The sequence below is a fragment of the Diabrotica virgifera genome, chromosome 9 (assembly GCF_917563875.1).
Source record: "Diabrotica virgifera virgifera chromosome 9, PGI_DIABVI_V3a".
NCBI classification, from domain to species: Eukaryota; Metazoa; Arthropoda; class Insecta; order Coleoptera; family Chrysomelidae; genus Diabrotica; species Diabrotica virgifera.
In genome coordinates, this window is record NC_065451.1 from 43,796,335 (window position 1) to 43,821,806 (window position 25,472).

At 33.5% G+C, this 25,472-nt stretch overlaps 1 protein-coding gene across 1 annotated transcript; it reads right to left on the reverse strand.

Annotated features, from left to right (window-relative positions):
- Positions 1-7,910: 7,910 nt before the first annotated feature.
- On the reverse strand, positions 7,911-19,426 carry LOC126892696 (venom serine carboxypeptidase-like). The gene is made up of 3 exons (XM_050662330.1): positions 18,960-19,426; positions 11,931-12,347; positions 7,911-8,506 (listed from the first exon to the last, which is right to left on the reverse strand). The coding sequence occupies exons 1-3, from the start codon at positions 19,369-19,371 to the stop codon at positions 7,935-7,937; spliced, it is 1,401 nt and encodes a 466-aa protein (XP_050518287.1). The 5' UTR covers positions 19,372-19,426; the 3' UTR covers positions 7,911-7,934.
- Between the last annotated feature and the right edge of the window lie 6,046 nt (positions 19,427-25,472).

Sequence of the window (25,472 nt, forward strand, 5' to 3'; positions counted from 1 at the left end):
CTATCATACTTTAAAAAAATGTGCTTAAAATATTGATTTCAACGCCTACGGCCCCCCTCAAGGATAGCTATGACACGATTTTGATAGGCAACCCATGCTAGAAATATTTGACTATGTATCAAATTTAATAAAAACAATGTTTCATCCGGCAAGCAGATTGACCTATATTCGGATCCTGTAATATCGTATGTCTGCACATCTAGCTCTGTCTCATAGTGCCGTACCATCGATTTTTCACAGGGTTTTATCTCTGCTCTTTCTAGCATTCTTTTTGTCCTTTTTGTATCAGGTAGTACTTCTGTCGATTATGTCACTATTGTTTTGATGACTGTTTTGTAAATTCTGCCTTTTAGTGCAGTCACTGGAGGTGGATATGAGCTATTACCTCCGATTTCATTGAACCTGCATAGATTTGCATGAAAAATGATGAGTGGTTAGAGAATATCTCAAGGAACAAAGGTGACATGGTGCCAACTTGCGCATTTACTCTGGGGGTGGATGCCACCCCTTCTAGGGGGTGAAAATTATTTTATTGAAAATAACCCCATAATTCGATAGAGGGACAAATTCTAAGCAAAATTTGTTATATAAAATTATTAAAATAAATCAAAACTTTTTGAGTTATTGAAGATCAAAGATTTTAATTTTTCTTGAGAAAAATGCATGGTTTTAACCGATTTTTCATCAATGACTCAAAAAGTATAAGCTTTTGAAAAAAGTTAATATTACCAAAATTAAAGCTAATAAAAAATGAAATAAATCCTTTGCTAGAAAACCTTTTAGTGTTAACTAAAAGTGAGTTGTATGTAATTAAATATATTTTTTTTTCGGCGAGTAAAAAAATCTAATTATTCAAGCTGAAGTAACGCGAAAATTATGCATTTTATAACATAAAACCTATTTAACTTTTGTCAAAGTACTTAAAAATATCTATTAAATGAGCCCCCGAACATGTTAATAACATTAAAATTTATGCACCAAAACTTTTTCAGAATTTATTCTTTTAAAATTTTTCCAAAAAATGTTATTTTTTTTTAATAACTCCGTTTATTTTTAAGATATCAGGTTTATTTAAAAACCGTTTGAAAGTTAATTCCAAGGGCTATATAACCACGTTAAATTTAATCTTTTAGATCCCTCACTTTTTTAAAAATAAAAGGTTAAATGGCCCCGGCTGCATGGTTTTCACGGCAAAATTTTAAGATTTAAACGTTAAAGACCTCGGTTATTTATTACCCTATGGAAATAGTAAAACAGGTAAAATATTTGACACAGGATAATCTAAAATTTAAGTATTTATCATTTTTTACGTATACTGAGTATTTTTGGAGTAGTTATCAAAAGAATATGAAAATTACAATAATTTTAAAAATTATGATTTTTTAAAATATCTTTTTTTCAAAATTATGCATTCAAACCGGTCAAAATTATTGAAATCATTACTTATGTTAATATAAAGAAGTTATTGTAAGGATTATTATAAATTTTAATTTTTGTGGAAATGGCGTATGTTTTATTTTTCACTTTTTCCTAAAACATTCGAAAGCGTTCTTTTACTTTCATCATAACTTGCTTAATTTTGACGCTATTAACTTGTTGTAAAGCTCAATTAATAGGTATTTCGAAGTACGTTGACAAATGATTAACAAATATATTTTATACATTGCATCGTTTTCCCGTTATTTAAGCTTGAATACTTAGATTTGAGTACTCGTCGACAAAAATATACATTCAATTACCCATAACTCACTTTAAAATAACATTAGTTTAGTTCTTTAAGTAGGGAGTGTATTAAATTTTTTATTATCTTTAATTGTGGTAATAATAGCTTTTTTACAAAAGCTTATAGTTTTTGAGTAATACGTGAAAAACAGCTTTAAAACATGCATTTTTTTTAAGAAAAAATAAAATTTTTGATATTTAATAACTCAAAAAGTATTGATTTATGTTAATAACCTTCAATTGGCAATAACTCACTTTGAACTAACATTAGTTTAGTTCTTTAAGTGAGGAATGTATTCAGTTTTTTATTATCATCAATTTCAGTTATAATAACAATTTTGTAAAAGCTTATAGTTTTTGAGTTATTCGTGAAAAACCGATTTAAAACATTAATTTTTTACGAAATAATAAAAATTTTGGTCTTTAATAATTCAAAAAGTGTTGATTTATATTAACACCTTGATATAACAAATTTTGCTTATAATTTGTCCCTCTATCGATTTATGGTGTTATTTTTAATAAAATAATTTTCACCCCCGAGAAAGGGTGGCATCCACCCCCAGGGTAAAAGCGCAAGTTGGCATTATGTCACCTATGTTCCTGATCCTCTAATTACTCGCCAATTTTCGTGAAAATCGATGGAGGTTCAACGAAATCGGAGGTGAAAACCTTCAGTGACTCCACTATTTTATTTCTATTCAGAAATTTATATTTCTTTCATCTTGTCTAATTCAGGTAACTTTCATATTCTTCCTTTATACAGTTGATCTTTCACTTCTGTTTCAAGCTTTCCAGAGCTGGATAGTGTGATGCCTACATATTTAAACTCCATGAATTTGTATATTATCTGACCAGTATTATCTTGAGATTTGCCGTTATAACCATGTGTTTGATCTTTTTTAGGGAAACTAACATGTTAAATTTTCTGCCGTTTATGCTAAATTGGTGCTGGATACGGTGTAAATTTTTTTCACTTTTAGAGATTATTATTGCATCGTTTACACATCACATTATTTTGAGTTGTTTTTCTCCCATTTGGTATCCTTTTTAGTTCATAATTTTTATTATTTGATCCATGATCAGGTTAAACAATCATAGAGAACTCAGGGAATCCACCATTGCCAGCTTCAATTGGATTAGTTAGTCCTTCTTTTTTCTTTACTTTTATTGTGTTATTCTGTTAGATCTTTTAGATCGTGTTAATTATTATTAGAGGTCTTGCGGACCAGAAATGGATAATGTCCTATAATTTGACAAGGTCAAATGTCTTCCTAAGATCCAGGAAACATAAATTCGCTGATTTTGTGTATTCTAATGACTTCTCTTGAACCTCCCTTATAATTATAGCGTGTGTGTATGATCTTCCTGACCTAAAACCTTGTTTTTGGAGAGAATATAATAACTCTAGGACATAATTTCTCTCACGTATCCGGAGATCAAGGCCCCCGTAACCGGGCGTGCAACGCGTGCGACGCACGCGGGCGCAACCCCAAAAGGGCGCCAAACCGAAGGTTTGGCAAATAAGAAATATTTATTTTAAATGAGATAATGATTTTTTATACAATTTTAATTTCAATTTTTTCATGAACATCGAGAGAAATCTCAATCTCAAAAATCAAATATTATGTTATTACTGAAAAAATAATTAAAATTTTATTTTATATTTGGTGTTAATAATAATTATTACTATTATTTTATATTTGAAATAATATAATATCCGAATACCTATTTTGCACTATCCATAAATGATAGAATTAATGTCTTCTAAAGTAAAAAATAATATTTAATAAGAACGATATGGTGCATAGTTCCAAATATTATTCAATAATTATGGACTGTATCCCAGATTCCTGTCATAAAAAGCAAACAACCCTAGGTTTGCGATATGTAGAAGTAAACGGTAATTCAGAAAAAGTTGAAATACAAGGGATGTTTTAGCTTTTTATCGAATATTTGACACTACAGGGGAAGGGCTGTGTTTTAAACGCATCCATTTTTTTTTTCGAATCCCGGGAATACTAATAAGTATTTTTGGAAAAATGTAAACGCAGCATGAAAGATTGCAATATTACCGAGGGTCGAAATTCCCTGAAAACTTCTATAATTTTTGTTTGAATAAGTTACAGGGGTGAAAAAAAAAAAAGAGAAAATTTAGTGTTATTTTTAATTTGAAATATCTCATAAAGGAAACTTTTTTGTTATTTAAAGGGACTTTCGGCCTTCGGTAATAACGTATTCTTTTATTCTGCGTTTAAATTTTTCAAAAATACTTATTATTTTTCTCAGGACTCGAAAAAAATTAATGCATTTAAAACACAATGTCGCGAAATTTTGCTCCTACGCCTTTAAGTATAAAAGACACGAGAGGTCAAGTGGTGTGGTAATGGTGCAAATATGCGTGTATGATAAGGGTAGAATTACCCTCGTGCTTTTTTTGTTCCACGCACTGCACATAGCTTAAAAGTAGTAAATGATGCTGCTAAAGTGTCAAATGAAATAGTAAACTTTTTTAATATTGTACAAGAATTTTACGCATGTTTCTCTTATTCCACAAATAGAAGGAATATTATAAAATTCATGTTCCTGAATTAAATCTAAAACCTCTAAGTGATACAAAATGGTCGAGTAGAATAATAGCTATAAAGCTATTTAAATTTCATATACAGTGTGTCAATTTGAAAAGTTGCCACCCCCTATAATTTGGTCCCTATAGAAAATCTAAAATATGCAGAAACACGTCAAATTTTGTGAGGGGGACATTTTGTAGACCAGTTTTTAACTAAATTACATCAACCCTATAGCGTGGGCGGACACAACCCCCAAAATCTTTAATTGAAAGGGGGGTTGAGTGATACCTCATTTTGAAGGTCATTCAATTACCTTTTCAAAACTACCACATGCCTTATATTTCTTTTCTTTACTTTTGGAAAAATGTTTGACTCAATACTCTAAAAAATATTTCAAGTTCTGAACTCGATACTTTATCTTTACGGTTTTACTTGATTTTTCCAAAAATACTTCAAAAAAACACTCTAAATACTTCAACACCCAAAAAAAATTCAATTTGGAGTTCAATACTACAAAAAAATTTTTGGAGTTCTGAACTCGATATTTAATATCTGTACGGTTTCACTTGATTTTTCCAAAATTACTGAAGAAAAATATAATGTATGTGGTATTTTTGAAAAGGTAATAGAACGATCTTTAAAATGAGGTATCACTCAACCCCCCTTTCCATTAAAGATTTTGGGGGTTGTGTCCGCCCCCGCTAGAGGGTTAGTGTAATATGGTTGAAAACTGGTCTATAAAATGTCCTATAATCTTCAATAGATATTTGAAAATATCTAGCTTCATCTTTACCAAATATTTCATTAACAATTCTTTTCACTTTAACTCTGTGTTGCTTCTGTGAGAGATCATTTTCAAAATTAAAGTAAATAAAAAATCTTTGAGGTTTACTATGGTAGAGGAAAGATTATCTGGTTTGGCAGTATTAGCTATATAGCAATAGCAAATTATAGATTTATTTTATAAGTGGATGTAGTAGATTTAAAGGGCGCTAAAATATGTGCTGCACGCGGGCGCCGCTCTGCCTTGCGGGGGCCCTGCAGGAGATTGGGAGATAATAATTGTGGGTCACGTGGGCAGAGTCGCATACCAGAAGTAGATCTATCGTCTATCGGAAACCTAAAAGAGTATCTCCGCGCTGCCACTAAACACAAGTGAATGTGCTGTTTCACATTATAAGAATTTAAACGTGCGAAGGTTAAAACGCACGACGACATTCCAATGGTGGCGCATGTAATCATATGGAGCCTTTCTCACTAGACGGTGGTTGGTACATTAGGTGAAGTCGCTGTGTTTATGTCGTCCCTCGCTTAAGCCGATCCCGCACTGCAGGATGCTAGATGGTGGCTTGGATGGTGGATTTTAAAGGTGGATGGTGGAGGGTCGCTGCATCCTGGACGCAGTGAATAGAGTGAAATGAAGTCAGTATCCAACTGAATGCTGGGGAGATATCATGCCTCTCTCTAAAGTTGCGAAAAAAATGTTACTATCTTCGGCAATTATAATGGCAAATAATGTAAAAAAAAATTTTTGTCATTATTTTATTACTAAGCTGTTACTTTTAAGTAATAATAATAAGCGCCAGCACGTATTAGGCGGCCGTCTTTGGTGAGTGCGATAGAGATACCATTCCGGAAGTCCAATGGGGCGTCTTACTCGGACTTAGCCGCGTCAACACGATCTTATGGCTTATTGTTAATACTTAAAAATAAGAGCTTAGTAATACATTAATTCATGTAGGGGGGGCTTTAAACTTTGATTTAGTCACTTTCTGACTTTCATAATAATAATTTTTAACCGAGTTATTAAGTCTTAAAAATGGCCATTTTCGCGTTTTTCAAATTTTAAATTGCTTATAACTCGAAAACCATCAACTTTAGAGAAAAATTACAAGAGACCTTTTTGTCCAGAATGGGCTAAAAAAGTTAAAAAGGATTTGTCCGGACCAAAAATAATAAATTTTGCAATTTGATTAAAAAACATTTTTTAAAAAAAATTGGACCACTTTTCTCGTGGGCGACTTCTTGAACCTTATTCTGGGGTGTATTAAAAATGTGATTATGCAAAAAATGATTGCCCTTCTTTTATAAACAGCACTTATTACGCTTTCCTCCATATATGTAATATATTTATAGCGAGGCTACCCGGATGGATTATCAAACACGACTGATTTGGGTGGATAGACGCCTGGCGGACCACCGGATGGGTAGATGGTAGTGGAAGGCCACTGCGGCTACCGTCGTTGTATTATTCGTGGTACAAGTAGCTGGATTGTCGCCAGGCGGGTATCTACCATCCACCATCCTACCAAACTTCCTGCACTGCGGCATCGGCCTTACAACAACAGAGGGCAGCCGTGCCGTCTTTACGCACCAAGTAGCATAGGGGATTTAATGCATCCTTTCATATGATACTGTCGTTCAGTCGCACGAAGGTAGTTTCTTTGGTTGTTTGGTATATTATTTTCATCTATACTTTGTGGCTGTTTAAAATAGGTGCCTATATTTTATATTATGATGTCTCATATTGATAATGAAATATTAATAACATTACTTGAAGCGAGACCTGTTCATTGGGACAAAACAATAGAAATATATAAAGATAGAAACTTGACGAGAAATGCTTGGAATGGTGTATGCAGTGCACTTGACAGTGAACGAATTAATTTGTATTAATTAATTTGACGAATTAGGTGATAAAGAAAAAAACAGGTTCCTCTTATTTCTCTTTCTTCGACGATAAAGTGAACAGAACGCTATAATCTGATTTCGCTCCATAAAAAATATACCTTTTATCCTACGAAATTATATTTGGTTTTATAGGGTAAACAACTCGGTGAAAACTGGAGTAGGGCTGCGGTCACGTCTTGTGTGAATTTATCTAAAAACAACATTTAAAACAAGGGAAACAACATTTAAAAATGAATGGATGACAGAGGGTCTTTTAAATTCTGTACATAAAAAAGATAGATTGTAATATTGTTCTGAAGCTGTTTTCATGTGGAAGTTTTATAATAAACTACTAAATGGGAAATAAGCCACAATTTAACAAAAAAAAAAATAATTTTATTAACTTTTCGACGCCCAAATCGGATGTCGAAACGTTAATAAAATGATTTTTTTAGTGCAATTGTGGCTTATTTCCCATTTAGAATAGTTTATTACATAGATTGTATGAGTTAATTAGATGAGCTAATCCAAGATCCCATAAATAACTTAGTAGAACAACGATTAAGAAAAAATAAGAATTAATAACTAACAAAATAGAAATTGCAAAAGAATTAAATACGCATTACAGTACATTAGGACAAAAGTATGGACAAAAAATACCCATGTGTAATGATACATCTTAATGATACATATCAGACATCCTATCATGCACCTAACTCAGCCACAAAGTGTAAATAAAAATAATATACCAAACAACACAGCAAAATATCTTCGTGCGACTCAATTCTTATTGTGTGAAAAGGATAGGTGTGTTAAAACTATCGCACGAGAAAACCCTCGCACTTTCAAAATTCTTATAATGTGAAACAGCACTATCAATTATGAATGCGAACCGCTGTGGCGGATAATGCACGTGAAGAAGATAAATTTTTATAAAAAATATTTAGCGTATTTGTTAAATAATTTAAAATATATTTAATTGAAAGGTACATTTCTTGTAAATTTATTAATGAGTTGTAAAGCCCATTCTGGTTGATCTGCCGGTACCATATGCCCAGAATTCCTAACCATAATTTCTGTTAACTTTCCAGCCGTTTTCACGTACCCAGCAACCACCTCTGGATCATTAGCATCATGCCATACAATTCTCTCTGCTTTTGCGTATTCTTCGGACCCAGGGAAGTGTAATTTCTGCAAATAGTTTACTGTTAAAGCATAAGGAACTATAAGATCTGTTTGTCCATTGTAGATTAATACTCTATAGTGTTTTAAGAGTTCCGCGACTTTATGTGCCTCTGATTTGGGAATATCTTCTTCGAGATTAGTATAAACCTCACCGTCATCGAATTCAGTGCTGCCAACGTGAATTGCCTTTCTTACTTCTTCCTTACTAAAAAATTCGTCCAACTCTTTTTGATCGGCAGCACTTCCTTTAAGTGACAGATAGTTGTATATATCTAATGCCGTGTATTTTTCTATAGTGTTTACGATTAAATTCCATAAATCATATGCATCATGGTACTCCCCTAATGTAATAGCTTGTACAGCTAAAACAAAAAGAAAATATTGTAATTCTTATGTCGAAATGCGACAAAAATTAGAGATTTCGAAAAACAATGATTAAAAAATTGTTTCGAATAAATTAATTTTGATGCTTAATTTTTTACGCAAATTTTTTGCCTGACTTATGCCGACCTCTGCAGTCAACTAGACTACTAAAAAGAAATTAGAAGACGCATTAAAAATATGTAGCCAGCATGTACCAGACCAGTGGAGGACGAGTATAAAAATACCTATACACAAGAGAGGAAACAGCAAAGACCCTAGCAACTACCGTACCATCACCTTGCCGAGCACAACTCTTAAACTCTTAACAAAAATACTTGCCAATAAAATAAATGAAGAATACACAATTAGTGAGGAACAACAAGGTTTCCGGAAAAATGAGTCCACAGTAGACGCCATATTCATAGCCAGAAAAATTGCTGAGAAAGCACTGGAATATAATAAACCTGCATTTATGTGCTTTATAGATCTGACTAAGGTCTTCGATTATGTAATTGGAAGATGTGCTAAGATATCTAAACGAGAAAAATCAGCCCAACAAGATGTATCAGGATACTTAAAGACATTAATACGAAGAACAAAACCAGAATAAAAGTCGAGAATGAACTAACATCGAAAGTAGAAATCAACTCGGGAATCGAACAAGGGGATAGCTTGAACCCATTGCTTTTTAATTTAGTCATGGACAAAATCATAGAAAACATTAAAGGTACTGGAGAAGGATATAAGATGGCGGAAATACAAATAAAAATCCTCTGTTATGCTGACGACGCAGTCTTAATCTCCGATAACGAGGATAACCTACAGCGAATGGCACAAACTTTCAATATAGTGGCGAAGAACTACAACATGAAAATATCAACAGCCAAGACAAACTCCCGGTAGTGTCAAGGGAGCCCATAATAAGATGCAAATTAGTAATTACCAACGAACTAATTAAACAAATCTCGAGATTCCAATATCTGGGAGTCGAAATATGTAGTTATGGAGATGTTAAAGAGACCGTCCGAAAGCAAGCAAGTAAAGCCAATTACGCGTCAGGATGTCTGAGGGATGTCATATGGAGAAACAAAGATATGAGGCTGGAAGGGAAAGTACGCATATACAAATCATGTGTAAGACCGATCATGACGTATGCGATAGAAACTAGATGTGACACAGCAGAAACCAGTAGGATACTGAGAACGTTGAGGTCAATAACTGGGAAAACACTGAGAGACAGAATACCGAATGACAGAATAAGAGATCTCTGTAACATACAAGATATAGTACGGTGGGGAAGACAGAGACGACGAGAGTGGAATCAGCATGTGACGAGAATGGACAGCGAGAGAATAGCATGTATAGCCAGGGATTCGAAGCCAACAGACAAGAGACCAATAGGAAGGCCCTTTAAAAGGTGGCGAGATAGCTGGCAGTCAACATCACAGCTACGAATACAAGCTCAAAATCGGTAAGGAACAGACCAAGAGGCCTTGGAAGAATAATACGAAGAAGCAGAAGAAGGAGAAGAAGCATTAAAAAAGCAAATTCTGGTTTTATGAACATGCGTAGAATGCTCTGTAACCCAAATTATCAGAAACAATAAGATTGAGAACACCAAAGTGTTATGTGTGGTCTCTATTACTATATGGCTGTGGAACCTGAGCGTTAAAACAGTATAATGTCAACAAACTGAATTCACTCGAAATGTCGATGTACCGCCAAATGCTAAGAAAGAATAATCTGGACCAGCAGAACTACGAATCTCTTCTTCTTCAACCTGTGTTCGTCCACTGCTGGACATAGGCCTCTTCCATTTGCTTCCATCGCTGCCATCGAATCTACGAATCTAGAAGTACTGAAAAGAATGAACACACGTCCTCATATATGGTCAATGCGATCAGAATTAGAAAGACGTTATATTTAAGACATATAATGCACTATTGGGGATTTTGAGCAGCTCCAGGTAATACTAGAAGGTACGATTGGAAATAAAAATGATATAGGAAGAAAGAAAAAATATTGGCTACGAAACATCGGAAATTGATGATGCTGAAAAAGATCAACCTAACAGGAATGACTTAAGTCATCAAGCTCAGAACAAAGAAAAGGCACTTAGGAAGAGAAGGAGCTAGGCAACATAAAATGTACTATAAAAATTTCGTTGACGAAGTGGAAAAAACAAAAGGACTAACAGTATAACGGTTGCCGTTGTCAACTAAATCCAATAAAGAATATATTATATGAGCTCAAGTAAAAGGTGTTTTTTTTTTCTTCTTATTCTTCTCTTCTTCTTCTTCTTCTTCTTTTATATAGGCACTACTGCCTATTTTTCTTCAACGGTGCCTTTCATTCTGTCCCTAAGTTGTCATTCCATCTTTTCCTTGGCCGTCTTATACTTCTTCTGCCTTACGGTGACTTGTCCCTGGCTATTCTTACTATCCTTGATTCGGACATCCTGCTTATATGTTCATTCCACTCTTCTTTTCTGTTCTTTACCCAGGTATTTATATTGTCTACCCCACATATGCGTCTGATTTGCTCACATCTTACCCTATCCTGTAGTCCTTTTCCAGCAACCTTCTTAAGATCTTCATTTCGTTGGTCCCCAGATGTCTTCGTGTTATGCTTGTATCTGGTCTTGTTTCGACCGTTTAAGTCATAACTGGCCTAATAGCTGACTTATATTTTCACGCCCTTGTTTGTTTTTCCAAATTGTGTCGTTTAGGCATCCAGTCGTTCTACTGACTTTAAATATTTGGCCTTTTACCTCTTCTTCGATAGTGTTGTCGACTGATAGATTGATAGAACACTGCCTGGGATGACTATCGGCTGAATCGAGTAGCTTGGTAGGTATCACATCCGGTCCCCAACCCGGATAAAAGTGGAGAGTTAATAGGCGGGGTTAACAACCTGCCTATCGTAAAATAAAGCAATGCTCGAAGAACCAACGGAATGCCTCGGAACAGGGCGGGTACACTACACAGATGACGAAAACGGCGAGAATCAGGACAAAGAATAAGAAAAATATAGTCAGAATTGCGACATGGAATATAAAATCCTTGAACAACTGTAGTTAGAAAGGTTGCTTTTTGATTCTCCAAAAATTTACCCATGATTTTTATTCCCGTTCGGTAATAATCCATGGGTTTGTATTATTATTTTTATAAGAATAGGGTGGACTCTTTGAAAAATAATATTATCATAACCTGCATTTCCACAAGAGATGCTATTATTTTGAAGGATTTCAGTTTGACCACTTTAAAACAAATAAAGTATAAGTAATCTTAAAAGGGTCTAAAACAGTAGTAACCATATACGCTTTCGTTGTCTTAAATAAAGCTCTAATTGGGGGAAAATCCAGCGTAAGAGAATCTAAATCTGTGCATCTACATTCAATTAAATTAAATAAAATACTCTTACCCATATTTTCCGTTTTATGGAGCTCATTTCTCATATTCAAATCAACTAGTCCATGTTGGTAGACGTAGTCCGAATATCGCACTTGTACGATAGGATCAGTAAAACCATTTCCTATAGCCAAACCTTTAAGATTGATCTTCAGCTTTGCGTCCTCGTTCTCTTGGTGAATTTTATAGCTTATAGCAGGAACATACTTTCCTCCATAAGATTCGCCTGTAACGAAGAATTCTCTATCCTGATATTGATAAAATAGAGTGAAAAACTGCTGCAAAGCCTCGTACAAATCAGCAGCTACTTTTTGCTGATCTTTGGCGTATCCTCCAGTAGTGAAACTCCATCCAGTTCCAGCTGGCTGATCAATGTAGATAACTGAGTGATTCCTATTCCAAGACGTCGGTCTAACGCCAAGTTGACCATCTGAAGAAATAATAATTAGGTATTTTACGCAAAACATTTTCGTAGTAGAATATGTTATATAGAAAATTAACCCTAAAATCGTATCGATATTTTTTAGTTCAGTAGCAGTAGGTACCGTGATGTCAAAGATGACACCATATACATTTTTTTAATTTGTGCTAATTAATCAAAAATACTTAAATCCTAAATTTTAGAAATTTAAGAAAGGCGACAGAAAGGACATAAAAAATTACAGACCCATCTCAATGCTGTCGCAAACGTATAAACTATTCATGAAGATTATCAACAACAGGCTAACACACAAATTTGACTAGTATCAACCAGTAGAGCAGGCAGGAGTCCGAAAGGGATATAGCACCACTGACCATCTTCTAACAATTAGGACACTAATAGAAAAAGCTAACTAATACCATATAGATCTGCACTTAGCGTTCGTTGACTACGAAAAAGCATTTGACAGCGTGGAAATGTGGGCAATAGAAAAAGCTATAAACAACTGTAGAATAGATTCCAGATACAGAATGCTAATACATAATATATATAAGAAAGCAACAATGACAGTACAATTGAAAGAAACCACAAAACCCATACCAATTATCAGAGGAGTGCGACAGGGAGATGTTATTTCTCCTAAACTGTTAACATTACCACTGGAAAATGTTTTCAAAACAACGGAATGGACAAACATGGGAATAAACATAAATGGAAAGAAACTAAACCACCTAAGATATGCAGACGATGTAGTAGTCATAGCATCAAGTTTTGAAGAACTACAAACCATGCTAACCGAACTAGCAAATGAATCCGAATGAATAGGCCCAAAAATGGATTTTGCCAAAACAAAAACAATGACAAACACACAAGAAAATAGAAACGTAATACTAAACGACCCCACAATAGAAGCGGTTAATGATTATATATATTTGGGACAAATGATAAAAATAAATAAGAAAAACCAAACAGCGGAGGTAAAAAGAAGGGTCAGATTGTCCTGGGCAGGATTTGGAAAATTAAAGTGGATCCTAAAGAATAAAAAAATACAACAATACTTAAAAACAAGAGTGTTTGATCAGTGCATACTCCCAATTCTCAAATACGCGTGCCAAACATGGACCTTGACCAAGGCAAACATGGATAAAATAATGAAGACACAAAGAGCCATGGAGAGAGCAATGTTAGGAGTAAAATTGACAGACAAAAAGCAAAACAACTGGGTCAGAAATAGAACAAAAGTCAAAGACGCAGGCCAACATATAGCCAGGCTAAAATGGAGCTTCGCAGGTCATAACGCTAGACAAACGGACAATAGGTGGAATAGCACGATATAACAATGGAGACCATGGACAGGAAAGAGAGCAAGAGGACGACCCCAGATGAGATGGGTAGACGACATTAAAAAGATAGGAGGAACGCACTGGAAACAGAAAGCACTAAACAGAAGCGAATGGAGGAAACTGGGGGAAGCGTATGTTCAAAATTGGACGAATTAAAGGGCAAAAGAAGAAGAATCAAAAATACAGTAATTATATTTTACATATTATTATGTTACGTAGAAAGACTAATAAATTTTTTACATACTTGATTGAATAAAGAAAGTGAAAAAATTGTATATTAAAGTGTGTAACAGTATTTTATTTCCTTAGCTAAGCGCTTTGGACAAAATTGTCATCATCGGATAAAGGAGCTAATGATCATTCTTTATAAACAGAATTACCACTATTTAGAGTAGTGTGAGTGAGCATCAGAATTTAAATTAGAGTTACAGAACTTAGAAGTTCTAAGTGTATTATAATATGTAAATTAAATGCTTCAGTTGTCCCTTGTGCAACTCAGGAAGTTGAAAAATTAAAACACGAAAAATAGGCCACTCAAAAGATACAAAAGATAAAATTTTTGTCATGGCGTGGGTTTTTTCACCCAACGATTACGGCTGAAGAAGAATAGTCAGCTAACTATGTTTCGTTAACTTAAGTGCCCAACATATTTTTCGGACAAACATTTTTTCATATATTATACAGGGTGAGGCAGATAAAGGGCCTATTAGAAATATCTCGAGAACTAAAGGTAACAGAATCATGAAAATTGGAATACAGGGGTTTTGAGATATGAGCTATTTTTTGAAAATATTTTGGTTTCTTCCGGTCATACCGGAAGTTGATTGTAACTTCGTTTTTTCTTAATAGTACACCCTGTATATTTTTACATTTTTGGATTCTGCTCGATGTCTTCTTTCCTAAAATATGAGGTTCTGTGTAATATTATACAGGGTAGTTTAAAAGATAATTACGGTTTTTTATAAATTTTGTAACAAACTTCACACCCTGTAGAATTGTGCTGATTTGATATCAAAAACTCCATTTATGTTCAAGTGATTTCTAAGAGGGTCTGTTATTATTAAAAATTAATAATATAGTGAAATGTTTAATATTAGTATACAGGGTTGCTCGAAACCGGAATGAGTATTTTCTGAGTTTTCTTAAATGGAACACCCTGTATTTTTGTATCGTAAGGAAATGATATTTTTTAGTATTTTTTTATTTTTTAAGCATTCCCTATACCTAACTGCTTTAATTTGTAAGTTATTCGTAGTTCTTTAAGCCAAACATTAAATGAAACAAAAAGAAACACATATTAACCTCGACTGACCCATAATTTATTAATACTGATATTTCAAAATACCTACGCAGTTAAGATTGTTGGTGTGTTTAATATTACCAATAAAAACATAAAATATTCTATCTAGTTGGCTATGACTTTGACACTAAATATGCTTAAATATTTGCTTTGCTTAACTTTCCTACTATTTCCTACCATTTCCTACTTTCCTACTATTTAAACATTCTACTATTTTTAAAGTTCCAGTTACTTTGCTACCATTACTAATATGAATTTGTTTAATGAGGAACTGATTCAGATGTTTTTTTGTTCTAGGAGAGTATATCAAATATAAAAGTATGCTACTAGCAATAAGAATTGAACATCAGCAATCCCATGATAGATGGCAACCAAAAAGAGAAACTTTTCAAAATTTACAAGAGCGGTTTCAACGAACTGTAATTTTAGATTACGAGAAATCTGATGGAACAAAACTATTTTAAATGATTAAAATGAATTAGATGTTAGTGCCACTGAGAATCTGCATATTAGTATGAACCCTCTTGTAATCTAAGTATCTGGTACGTCGAAACTAATCTAGAAAATTTTGAAAAGTTTTTCTTCTTGGTTGTCGTCTATCACTGAGTTGCAGATGATAAATTCTTATTGCTAGTAGTACATTTTTGTTATACCCTCCTAGAAGAAAAACATTACTAATCAGTTCCCCATTACAAAAATTTATTATTAGTAATGGCAACAAAGCAAATGGAACTATAAAAATAATACAATGCCTAATGGTTAATCAAGTTTAGTGTCAAAGCCATAGCCAACTAGGTAGAACATGGTTTGTTTTTATTAATATGTTATGCACCAACAATCTTAATAAAGTAGGCATTTTGGTATCTTATCCAATATTAATAAATTAAGGATCAATCTAGTTTAACATGTATTTATTTTCAAAAAATTATTTATGATTGAATATTTTCACGGCAAACCTAATAAAATTTAACGTAATTTTTGTTGCAATTAATGTTTGGCTTAAAGAACTACAAATAACTTATAAATTAAAGCAGTGAGCTACAGGAAATGCTTAATAAATAAAAAAGTAGTATAAAATATCATTTCAATACAATAATAAAATACAGGGTGTTCCATTTAAGAAAACTCAGAAAATACTCATTCCGAGTTTCGACCAACCCTGTATACTAAAATTAAACATTTCGCTATAATAATAATTTTTAATAATAATAGGCTATATTAAAAATCACTTGAACATAAATGAAGTTTTTCATATCAAATCAGTACAATTCTACAGAGTGTGAAGTTTGCTACAAAATTTATACAAACCGTAATTACCTTTTAAATTATCCTGTATAATATTACAATATCCACAAGGAAAAGAAAGCGTTTTTCTTGTAGTTGGCTGTATACCATCAATCATAAAATTGGAAAAATTCGAAAAAATCTTTTGTAAAAGGTACAAAATTTTATTACAAAATTTTATTAAAATCCATTTAAAGGGCTACATCACAACAAAACGTTTTCGATTTTATAAAATGTAAACTCAATTTGGATTCCACGTGTTGGGAAATTTCAATACATTACCTTAGGGCATTATCCTAGTTGCCATGTGACCATCATAAGGCATTTCATTAAAGTATACACTTTTAACGCATCTATGTTATATTTAAAGGGTTTTTACCCTGATATTTGTCTTTTGTGTCTCAGCTAGCATCCAGTTTATCTAACACTGATGATGATTTTTTATAAAAATCTAAAACGTTTTGTTGTGATGTAGCCCTTTAAAGGGATTTTAATAAAATTTTATAACTTTTACAGAGGATTTTTTCCAATTTTTTAATATTACAATATTTTAAGAAAGAACACATCGACGATAATCGAAAAGTCAAAAAATATACAGGGTGTCCTATTTAAAAAATGAAGTTACAGCCTACTTCCGGTATAACCGGAAGTAGCAAAGAGACCAAGATATTTTCATTAAATAGTTCATACCTCAATATCTCTGTATTCCAATTTTCATGATTCCCTTACGTTTAGTTCTCGAGATATTTCTAATTGGCCCTTTATTTAGCTCACCTTATACAAAGTTTGCTATTAAATAAACTTAAAATAACCTATTAGTTTCAGAATCCTAAATTTTTGAGGATGACAGGTTCCACAAATAAAATTGTGTTCCACAACTAAAGCTTCCCCTATTCCAGTGTTATCATAGATCAAAGTTTGTCCGACTAAACACCGTTAAGCTATTAACAAATTTTCAGTTTGCTATTAACCCTTAAACGCCCAACTTTTCTTAGGTTCCATGTACGCCCAAGGGTGGGTAAAAAATGTCCACCTCGAAAATAACTAATATATTTATTGAGAGTTGTTGGAAATCGATTAAACTTAAGAAGCCACAGTCCAGAAGGCCAACATGGCGAGAGCAACATTAAGAAGACTCACAGGAAGAAAAAGTAAATTAAGACTAAAAACGAGGTTAAGACTAATAAATAGCATAATATTACCGTTATGAACATACGCATCTCTCGCATGGGGACAAGTATGTAAAACTCACGAAAAGAAGATATAAGCGGTCCACAACAGCAGCTTAAGAGAAGCAGCCAGAGTCCCAAGTTTCGTCGCAGAAAGATTCCTGTTCAGAGAACTTCAACAGGTGAGAGTCACCGAAATGATGACGGATAAAGCAAGGGTCAAATTCGCAGAGCTGGCGCACCACCCAAGTCACATACTACGAGAGATGCTAGGATATGACGCCTTCCACCGATGGAAGCACAAACGTCCTAAATAGCAAATAGTGGATTAAAGTAAATCGAATAAAGCAAACAAAGAGTGACAAAGTAAAAGAAAAAGTAAAAGTGAAAGTAGTAGTCAGTTCGTAGCTCGAAACACCTAATGCCGAAGAAACACGTAACCCAAGTGTAGGTCCAACACCACGACCAGGTAAATCAGCCAGTAAGAAAATACAGGAAAAGGCGCAAGCCAACAAAAAAACAAAAAAAAAACAAAAAAAGGCGTAAGCCACCAAAAAAACACAAACATAATAAAATTCTTGTGCACCAAGCCATTGGGCCGAGCTCGGTACAGTGACTTGGGGCCCAAGCAAGCAATTTTAGTACCGTGTATAAGTAAATAGAAAAAAAAAGGCATAGAGCGCTTCACGCTGGCCTAGTTTTGTAATTCGATTAGGGCACCACATTGGAATCTTATTACCCAGGATTCCATTGTGAAGACCATTTGGCTACGATAGTTGTGCCCCCATCGCGCATCAGCGTGCTATGGGGCAAAGGGATAGCCTGGGGCATTGGAGCGAGGTGGCGTGATCCCTGTTTTTACTCGGGTCAAAACACCTCGCCCCAATGAATTGTTACACCCGAATGTACTTTTTCGGTAGGGTGGACATCTCCCACAGGTCGGGTTGAATCAAATTGCTTGCTTGCTGGATTAAACTTAAGATTCTGACGCTTAATAAACACAGCACCTTCTAAAATATTAATATAAACAATTTACAAACCTTACAAACAAAATTACAATGTACATCAAAATTAACGTACCAGTAAAAGCCAGTAATTCAGATTTGTCGATTTTCTCCACATTCCTCCTTTCAACCCTGATTGGCGGATAATTATGTAGATTATGTAATTATACGTCGATAATTATATGGATTATCTTTCTACCAACGAGAAATTATATAGAAACCTTTAGTAACAAGTTTTATCAAGGGTGTACTTCTTATGTCCACCCATATTTAACTCAATATGCTACTTTTATTTTCAAAAATATCGGTAGAACCAAATTAACATTCGATAAAGGGCTGTCTTTTTAACAATAAAATTTTCTTTTAAATTTTTAAACACGTATTAAATATGTTACAAAAGAATACGCAATAGGTGGACATTTTTTACCCACATACATGAAAACAAATTAACAAAGCAAAACTAAAATCGAAAAACATGATTAAAGCATCTATACAAGCATACTGATGAAATACATATTTACCCTTTAATAGGAGAGGTCCATTTTCCTGAAAAAGTCCAAACATGGATGGAGATCCTGGTCCTCCTTGTAGCCATAGAACTACCGGATCCGAACTAGGGTCACTTTGTGAAGGGAAAAACCAGAAGGAGATATTAGAATTATGATTTTTATCTACAGTAAAATACCCGGAATAACTTTTAACATCAGTATCCAATCCTTCTACGAGTGCTTGGTTCTGAGCTTCATCTAGCTTCCCTGCTTTAATCAAGTCAGTTAATATCAGGGGCTCTCCAGGGTTTCCTCTTACTTCTGGGTTCAGTTTTCCGTAAAAGTCTTTAAATATTGGCTTCCTAGAATGCTCGATACTTAAAGACTTGGATTCTATTGAACAAAGTATGAAAAGTCCAAAACTAATACCTAGAAAAACCTTCATCTTTGAAGCTTAACCCTTCTATGTTACTGCTTTAAGGATACCTGGAATAATAGTGTAGGTGGCGTATATCCGGCGTATATTTATAGATATATCCGATCATATTTAGAACGTAATTACGCACTTAAAGATAGCATTTTATGTGACGGTGATAATCTTAACCTAATTAAATTTTTGTAAAAATTATGTTTTACACATTTTTTAGCACGATTTTCAAATAATATGGGATGCTTTATTTTCTCCTTAGTCACGTTGGTATAAACCATAATAGTGTTGTAAAATTTTTTCATTTTGTAGTAAAATTTAAAATATTGGAAATAAAATATAATCTAGGAGCCAGTGCTGTTTCGTTTCCGATCAAACTTTGTTTTTTTTTGAATATGTTTTATTTACAATCTGTCCTTAACTGAGAACAATAGGTAAATTATTTAACAAACATTAAATGACCTGTAGAGGGAGATCCAGTAATCAACTTCTTTACATAAAGTAAATTAAAACAGGTTAAAATAACATGAATTATCACAGATTATTCGAATCTTCTTACTAGGTCCACTACTTTGAATTTCTTCAGGCGTCGTGCATTATTATGGTCATCAGCGAGGTTGTTGGCTAATTCGTTTTTATGAGATTCTAGTCTCTTATTACACTTTTTGTAATATTCTTTTATTACTGTTTTTATTGATGGCACATTGAATTCTTGTCCTATCACATAGTTTGGCACGTACTAAGGGGTATTCAGCATTGTTCTACGGATTTTGTTCTGGAATCTCTGCAGTATTTCTAGGTGTGTTTGACTGGCTGTCCCCCAAAGTTGGATACCATAGGTCCACACTGATTTTAATATAGTTTTATATAGCAGCAGTTTGAGATTTACGACCAGTAAATGATCAAGAGATAGTTGAGATTTACGACCGATGATCCAGTACATTTCTCGGAATTTTATTCCTAGTTGTTTTCTTTTTGTGAAAATGTGCTTTTGTTAAATTAATCTCCTATCAAGGTGGACCCCTATGTACTTGACAGTATCGGTTTTTGGGAGTTGTGTTTCATTCAGAGTTTAAGATGGATATGTTTGTTTTTTCATGGTGAATGTAACATGGGTGGATTTACTCTCATTCGCCTTTCTATTCCATTTTTTAAGCCATCTTTGGATATTATTAAGGTCTTTTTGAAGGATTTTGGATGCTGCGATTGGATCATGATGAGAGGCTAGTATAGTAGTGTTATTAGCAAAAGTTGCACACCTTGTTCTGTTACTTTTCGGTAGATCAGCAGTGTAGATCAAGTACAATATTGGTCCCAAGACACTTCCTTGTAGTACACCGGCTTTTGTTGGTCTTAGGCTTGTGTATGTACTATCCTGCTTGACTAGGAAATGTCGGTTGGAAATATAGCTTTTTAGCATTTGATAAAAAGGATGGGGAAGGTTTTTCTTTAGTTTAAAGAGCATACCAGCATGCCATATATTGTAGAAGGCCTGACATGTATGAAAGCCTGAATGTATTCGTATGGCATGTTTATACGTATCCAGTAACTGACGCCAGTCGCACTAACGTTTGCCGCGGGTCCCTTCCTTGTAGTACACCGGCTTTTGTTGGTCTTAGGCTTGTGTATGTACTATCCTGCTTGACGAGGAAATGTCGGTTGGAAATATAGCTTTTTAGCATTTGATAAAAAGGATGGGGAAGGTTTTTCTTTAGTTTAAAGAGCATACCAGCATGCCATACATTGAAGGAGGCCTGACATGTATGAAAGCCTGAATGTATTCGTATGGCATGTTTATACGTATCCAGTAACTGACGCCAGTCGCACTAACGTTTGCCGCGGGTCCCTTTTCTACCACTGATATGGCATAGTGCTAAAAAAAATGTCCAACAAGAGAAGAAAAAACGCTTGTATAGAATAGAATAGAAATATGCTTTATTGTCACTGAAAGTTTTACAATTTTATGGGCAAAGCGTACAAATATTAGGAAAAAACAATAACAAACACAGTTTACTGATTTTACATAAATCGTCAATATTATTACAAAATAAAAGGTAATGAAATAAAACAAAACAATACTGGGTGTTTCATTAATAATTGGAAATGGTTTAACCGTAGATTCCTGGGCTCAAAATATTAAGGGTTAACCCAAATCACCTACTCCTAAAATACTTCCTAAGGGAGCTGGAGTTCTTTGAAGATGTGTCTTTAAATTAGTTTTTTTAAATACCTTTAGAACACTGCAATTTAGAAGAACGAAAACTGGTACGTCTATTTATCTTCCAGAGATAAATTGATTTCAAAAATTGCGAATCTCTAGTATCGGTCATATGCGTCCTCTTTGGGTAGAGCAACGGTTATTTTACTACATAACTTTTTTGTCTTTGGCTTTTAAGCATTTTTACACTCATTATTACATCGTGAGGTATTCTAGTACTAAAAGTTACTCTTACTTTAAGTCGGTAGGATACACCGTTTTATAGAAAAATTGATTTGAAAATGTTTCGTTTTTTGAATTTATTTGAACAAAATTTGAAAACATTTAAAAAAAACGTTGTATTTTACCGACCTAAAGCAAGAGTGACTTTCAGTACTATAATACCTCATAATTTAAAATCTAGTGTCAAAAATGCTTCAAAATTAAGACACAAAAAATAATGCGATAAAATAACCGTTGACCTACCCAAAACGGACGCATATGACCTGTACTAGAAATTCACAATTGATAAAATTGATATATCTCTGGAATAAACGTACCAGTTTTCGTTTATTGTTTTCATAGGTAGTTTTTTTTGAAAATTTTTCTTAAATTAAAAACACAAAATTTTCCATTCGACATTTCTAGAAAACTGTGTATCCTACCGACTTAAATCAAGAGTACTTTTTATTACTAGAATAACTCACAATTTAATACTCCAGTGTCAAAAAGGCTTAAAAGTTAAAGATAAAAAATTTATGCTATAAAATAACCGTTGCCCTACCCAAAACGGACGCCTATGACTGGTACTAAAAATTCCCAATTTATGGAGACGATTTATCTCTGGAATATAAATAGGCGCAGGTACCAGTTTTCGTTTCTCCAAATAGAAGCGTTCTGGAGATATTAAAAAAAAACTAATTACAAGACGCCTTCTACAAAGAGCTCTAGCTCCTTTAGGAAGCATTTTCGGACTAGGTGATTTGGGTTAAATCTTAATATTTTGAGCCCAGGAATCCACCGTTAAATTATTTCCAATTATTAATGAAACACCCTGTATATGGCAATATTTAAATAACTTGCATATTAGGAACCTTAGGGCCTTAGGAACTAATAAGTTCTCAAATATAGATAATAATAATAAACCTAATAAACTCTAGTAAACAAAAGACGAAAACTTAGATTGGAATTATTGAGACTCATGGTTTTAAAACAGATTCAGTTTTTTCAAGCCAATGAAAGAAGCTCTGTACTTTAACGGCTAGCGACCGGCAAATACATAGATATACCTAAATACAATTTATAGATAAAGAACAGATGACACGAAAATACAAGCAAACCATACACAGTGTTTCAATGTTTCAAATATTCAAAGGTAAAGCGATTACAAATATTGCAATATGGCCTTACACATTATACAATGTCTCACACAGAGCCAACGGTGAATAGACAATACAAAGTAACTTGAAAACAAAAAGGCTCTGTAGTTATAGAAAGGCGAGAGGCAGAAAATAGATAGGTACCTGTACATAAATATAGTTTATATATTAAATTCATTTCACGAAAATAACGATATCCATTCAATACACACTGTTCAAAGCGTTTTAATAGTGAAGTAATTTTGTAGAATATTTTGTTTAATTTTTTGAATGGAATTTTGTTTTCGACATGCCGCGCTGGGGCCCCTGAATGTCGGGGGTCCCGTATAATTGATACGGCTGATACAGCGGTAGCTACGCATCTGGGCATCATGTAAACACTTTTTTGCGCCAGTCCAGCGCTGTCTGCCAGCGATGTCTCGAATAGAAGCTTAGTCTATTTTTTTCATGCCAGTGCCATGCCAGTGAAACTAGCGCCAGTTACTTGATACATGTAAACATGCCATTATGTATTATGAATTCTAGTTTCAAACTTGCTTTTGCGTCGGAAGTAATGGGTATTTGTTACTAATAATTTAATTGTTTAAATTATTGTAATTTGCAAACTAACTTACATGCAATTTTTGTTACTTAAGAGAGACATATAAAATGATGTACGGTAAACCTTGATTAAATAATTAGGACTGGAAATAATTTAGAATTAGTGCAAAATCATTGCAAAATTGGGACATTTTTCACTTGTTGTTACGCTAAAACCCTTTGTGAGTATCGTCCTGCTTAACAGTATTCTTTCATTCTGCCCTCTCGGTTACTTTCCTTCATAAGTACCTGATGTTCATGGCTTTAACCATTTTGCTACCTATCGAAAAGGATAGAATATCATCGTAGAATATACAAAAAGTTAGAACAAGACATTGGACAAACTCAGTTCGGATTTAGAAATGCTCAAGGAACCAGAGAAGCATTATTTGCAGTAAATGTGCTAATACAGAGATGTTTAACTGCCTTTTCTCCTCTTTTTCAAATCAAGGGATAATAATGGACCTTATGGTTACTTTAGAACACACATCTTAGAGAGCCTGGAAAGAGCTGTAAAATGAAAAATTTGCAATAACTATTGTAAAAATTAGTGTACAGCTTTGAAATTTTTGTCAAATGAAGGTTCTTTGGTGCGTAATATGAAACAAAAATTTTAAAGCGAATCATTCAATTGTTTATATTTTATTCAAATTTTTTATCCCAGAGAGCTTTTTGCAATAACATAAGTCAGAAAAACATACCGTTAGAACCATTCTGCAGTTGTCAAATGAAATAGCATAAGCTAAACTTTCAAATTTGTTTAAAAAAGTTAATAAAAAATGCACTTATTAGTTTTTTATTTATTAATTAACGGGATAAACCCAATACATACAGAATACAATAAAGCAGAGCTTTCGTCCTAATAATGAAAATATAAAATTTAGATACATGTAAAACTACAACTAAGTATAAAACACAAACATAAAAATAAAAGAATATAAAATATTGTTAAATGATGAAAACAACGGAATCCATTATAACAGTTAAATCTAATTAATTTTTTGAATTCAAAATTCAAGACGCCCGAGTTCTTGTTTAACAGAGGAAACTGAAGAACCAAACAGATCTATTAGATGAATAAACTTGTATCCATACAGGGTCAATCTACTAATTGGTGCATATTGACCATAATTTGTAGCATGCCGTTGTTCCTTGAATATTTGTGGATTTCGTGTCAATCTAGGAGAGGTGTATTAAAGTATACAAGACTTAACAATTCTTCGGAGTTACTGACACCAGAGATAATTTTGCAAAGATAACAAATATCCAACATGACTCTTCTGCGTTCAAGAGGTTGTAAATTTAGTCTCATTAATATATTGTCATAAGTATAATTTCCGACTGTTAAACCCATCTTAAAAGCTGCAAAACGTAAAAATTTGTTTTGAACCTTTTCAATATTTAGGATTTGATATGCCTAACTAGGTGACCAGACAATACAACCATATTCAATAATTCGTCGCCTTAGTACTATAACTTGATAACTCCAAAATTGACGTTTTTGAGGTAACTAGTTCACAAAATGTATTTTATTTGCCTCCATATTGTGTAAAAACTTGATAGCTCACTTCAAATGGGTTAAGTATTTATTTATGATTGACGAAAGTTGATAAAACTCAAATGCCACTAATATTCAGTGCTAAAACTTGACAAGATAAGTTATCAAGCTATTATTTAATCGAAATAATCGTGAATACGACATACACTGAATGCTATAACTAGATAACTCAAGTTATCTAGTTTTAGCACGTGTTTCTCTGAAACCATTGAACTTACCACATAATTGCTATCTGTTTATTAGGTTCATTTTAATGCAAGAATTCGAGAATTGTTAGCAGATCTGGCAAACCCCATGGCAGAGGGCTAATTTTCAACAAAATAATGTTTAAAATATTAGTTGTGTTAAAAAGTTCACTTATATGCGACTTAGCACAACATGCGACATTACCAAATGTTAACATTAT